We start from the raw sequence: 3352 nt of genomic DNA, 5'->3' as shown, positions 1-3352 counted from the left end.
GGGAAGATGCCTGCTTGTCCCTGGTGATAACTATTGCTCTTCCAAATACATCGCAACAGTCCACTTGAACTCATTCATCCATCTCTTTAATGATCTTCTAATTTCCCTCAATGCTGCCAAGCCAATATTAAACTTAATTTTGGCATGGTGCAGTATTTGCTCTGTAAACTGTTTAAGTCTTACACCTTAAAGCTGTCAAGTTTGAAAAACACTGGTTCACCCTTTCTCTTTCTCCCCCTTACTTTTCCACCTAAATTCTATTATTTCTGTATCTGTATGATTCACCATATGTTTTTACTCAGTATGTAACTTAAAATACTCTCCTGGCACTTCTACACCACCACCGTCACAGTTTTAACTGACAAACTAATTCCTTCATCCCCGTACCCCTTTCTGTTTTTGACTTACTACAACTGATACAAAGTTTCATTTGCTAGGAAAGTAAGATACCAACTAATATTGTTGATTCTTACAAAAATTAGAAGGAACATATTTTATAGAATTTGATACGTAAAGAAAACGTTCACATTTTGCATACTCTTTTGTGAAAATTCCTCGAGGTCCTGAGGGTGTGCAATGACTTGCATCAACTCCATGTCTCTCCAAAATATTACGGGCAGCGGGACTTAAGCGAAACCTAAAAGGCAATGGTTCAACTGTATCAAGGGGACATATAAAAAAGTAACACATCATTTATTAAATAAATATATATACCATACAGTTCATATTTTGATAGTTTATTCTAAAATTTAAATGTCAAAACAATTCTATCTGATTATTAAAGTGATACTGAAATCTTACATAATAATCTCTAAAAATTAAAAATAATTTATCTATGGAAGCAACAGCCAACAACCATATTTAAGAATACTTTGCAGACACAAACTTTCCAGATGTGTTAATATAATTCAATTAACTCTAGTGAACATGATAATTACCAGAATGATAGGACACAGTTTAACCCATCTTGAAAGAAATACTGCTTTGTTGCAAGTATGTTATATTTGATTTAAAGTGATGATTCCTGAACTGATAACAGTTTGCCCCAAATATTAATGCTTTCCTTCTTTACAGACACAAAAGGAATTACCCACAAATGAAAAAAAATACTCCATCCATTTTGCCTTTTAATAAATTATAATGTTATATGACAACTTTAAAAAAAAGATACGACTATAGCCAAAAGCTGAAATCTATTAACAATTTTAACCAAATGAAAAATATCATATTGGGATATATTAGAGACATCCTATGAGTTAAAATTAAGAAAGAATTAAGCAATGTGGATCAGAAGTGTGCAGGATAAAATATCAGGTACTTCTTTTAGTCATTTTTTAAAATACCTTGTCCACAGCCTGGTCTATTTAGTTTTTTTAAAAAAATCTCTATTCTTATATTCATTGAAATGTTAAGACAACCAATACATCAACAGTAAATTTTATAAGAAAAGATTTATTGCATCTATGTCCCTGATATGGAACACCTCGCCTCTGGAGATGAAAATGATAAATTTTGCTGAATTTTGTATGGCAGTCATGACTGAACATTTTATGAGTCCTTTGATATCTAAAACACAATAATAATACTGACATTAGGGGTTGGACTTGAGCTGCTGGAATATTTTATTGTTGTTTTGTGGATTGTATGGATTTGTATGGATACATCGAATTGATTACTGATGTATTGGTTGTTTTGGCGGTTAGTTTCTTGGAGTCAGTGTTCTATAAACACTGTAAATAAATAAAAGTTTTCCATCCAAAATTGTACTGATGTAAAGGCTTGTCCTTCCACTTATTTCATTTCCTATTTCTATACCATTGATAGTGGACAGAGAAGTATCATTTTTAGAGCTCTAGTTACTACTATAGCACTGCTACCAGTAGTATTACTAAGAATAAATGGACTGAAATTAGAATTGTTGGGAATTCAATAAACTCTATTAATAGAGTACAAAGTACAAATTGTTGTGAGAGGATAGGCTAAAATATAAACTCTGCTTATTTTCTGATTATCCTGCAACTTTTAGAATAGGATATTAAGATATGAGGTTTTATGAATCAGCAACAATCTAGTTTCTCACACGAAACATACAAAATTCTATAGAGGACTCAATAGAAATATGTACTGAAATAGATCAGTCCATGAGGTACGCAAAGACTTACTGTACTTTTCCAGGGTGCTCTTCTCTTTTATGCGCTAATGGGAGGGTAGCAGAAAGAGTTGGGGAAGAGGCTGTTGATGCTGATGATGTCACAGACTCGGAAGGTGCATCACTTGGTATATCAGCTTGCTTCCAGTCTTGTCCTTCTTCTACTAGCAAACCAATTAGTACACCCAAGCGCACATTTTTACTCCCCTCTTCCTTCTGAAATAGAATAATACAGAATAATACTGCAGACTTATGAAGTTAACATGCTTTTTGCATCATTTAGTGAACAACCACTTTTAAAAATTAAATCAATCCCAGTCTGCAAACATACAATTAAACTAATATACTAACAGGATCCAATCTGGGTCGGTCACTGAGACCAGGGATTTTGTCTTCCGAGCTGTGGGACTCCTGCTGGAGCCCATCTTATAGTGCCTGTTGTGAGTGGCTTTTTAGATGTTGATTGGGGTATATTGAAGGGTGGCTTTTAAGTCATTGGATTAATTAACCACCAGATTGCAAGAACACAAGCGAGCAGTCAGATGAGGAGACTCGAACTCATTGGTAGCTTCACACTGCAATGAACAAGGGCACACATTCAACTTTGCAGTGACTAAAGATTGTTGGACGAGCAGGCACAAAAACAGCCAGGGAAGTGATTGAAGTCTGGGAAACAGGCCCCTTGTCAGTCAACAGGAGTGCTGATTTATCACCAGCCTATCAAGTATTTAGAAGGGGAGGGCTGAGCAGCACAAATGACAGCTAATGACTTAAAAGCCGCCCATCAACACACCCCAGTGAACATCTAAAAAGCCACTTACAACAGGCGGTATAAATACCATACACAGAACAGCACACACTCTGTTAGAGAGAAGTTCCCTGAAGAAGGGCTCCAGGACAAGTCCGAAAGCTCGGAAGATAAAACCTCTGGTCCCAGTGACTGACCCAGATTGGATTTGCAATATTATCCTGGGACATGTATATTTGCCTTCATTTGTAAGATACTAACAATTTTATGCTAGTCACATAATATACTTTATATTATATTTACTTGATAAAAAAGAGTCCTTCACAGTAACTGTATGTGATTGAGGGTTTTGGGGATCCTTACATCTGCTATTAAATAGAAAATTGACAGCTAAGGAACAGGAACTACAACTAGTTGCAGACCTCTGGAACATGTAAATGTCTTTCAAGACTAGC

At 35.3% G+C, this 3352-nt stretch overlaps 1 protein-coding gene across 1 annotated transcript in view; it reads right to left on the bottom strand.

Moving 5' to 3' along the window:
* Nucleotides 1-510: 510 nt before the first annotated feature.
* LOC107300690 (pyruvate dehydrogenase protein X component, mitochondrial-like) overlaps nt 511-3352 on the bottom strand; it is a gene marked incomplete at both ends in the record, with an annotated part of 5831 nt that continues 2989 nt past the window's right edge. Inside the window, 2 exons of the mRNA XM_015829996.1 lie at nt 511-637; nt 2163-2365. Of these exons, the coding sequence (XP_015685482.1) occupies nt 511-637; nt 2163-2365 (330 nt within the window). The remainder of the gene's footprint in view (nt 638-2162; nt 2366-3352) is intronic.

This window comes from Protobothrops mucrosquamatus, unplaced genomic scaffold (assembly GCF_001527695.2).
Source record: "Protobothrops mucrosquamatus isolate PMUCROS unplaced genomic scaffold, P.Mucros_1.0 scaffold8002, whole genome shotgun sequence".
Classification (NCBI taxonomy): domain Eukaryota; kingdom Metazoa; phylum Chordata; class Lepidosauria; order Squamata; family Viperidae; genus Protobothrops; species Protobothrops mucrosquamatus.
The sequence above is the reverse complement of the archived record's forward strand: the minus strand, read 5'-3'. Positions and strand labels throughout refer to the sequence as shown.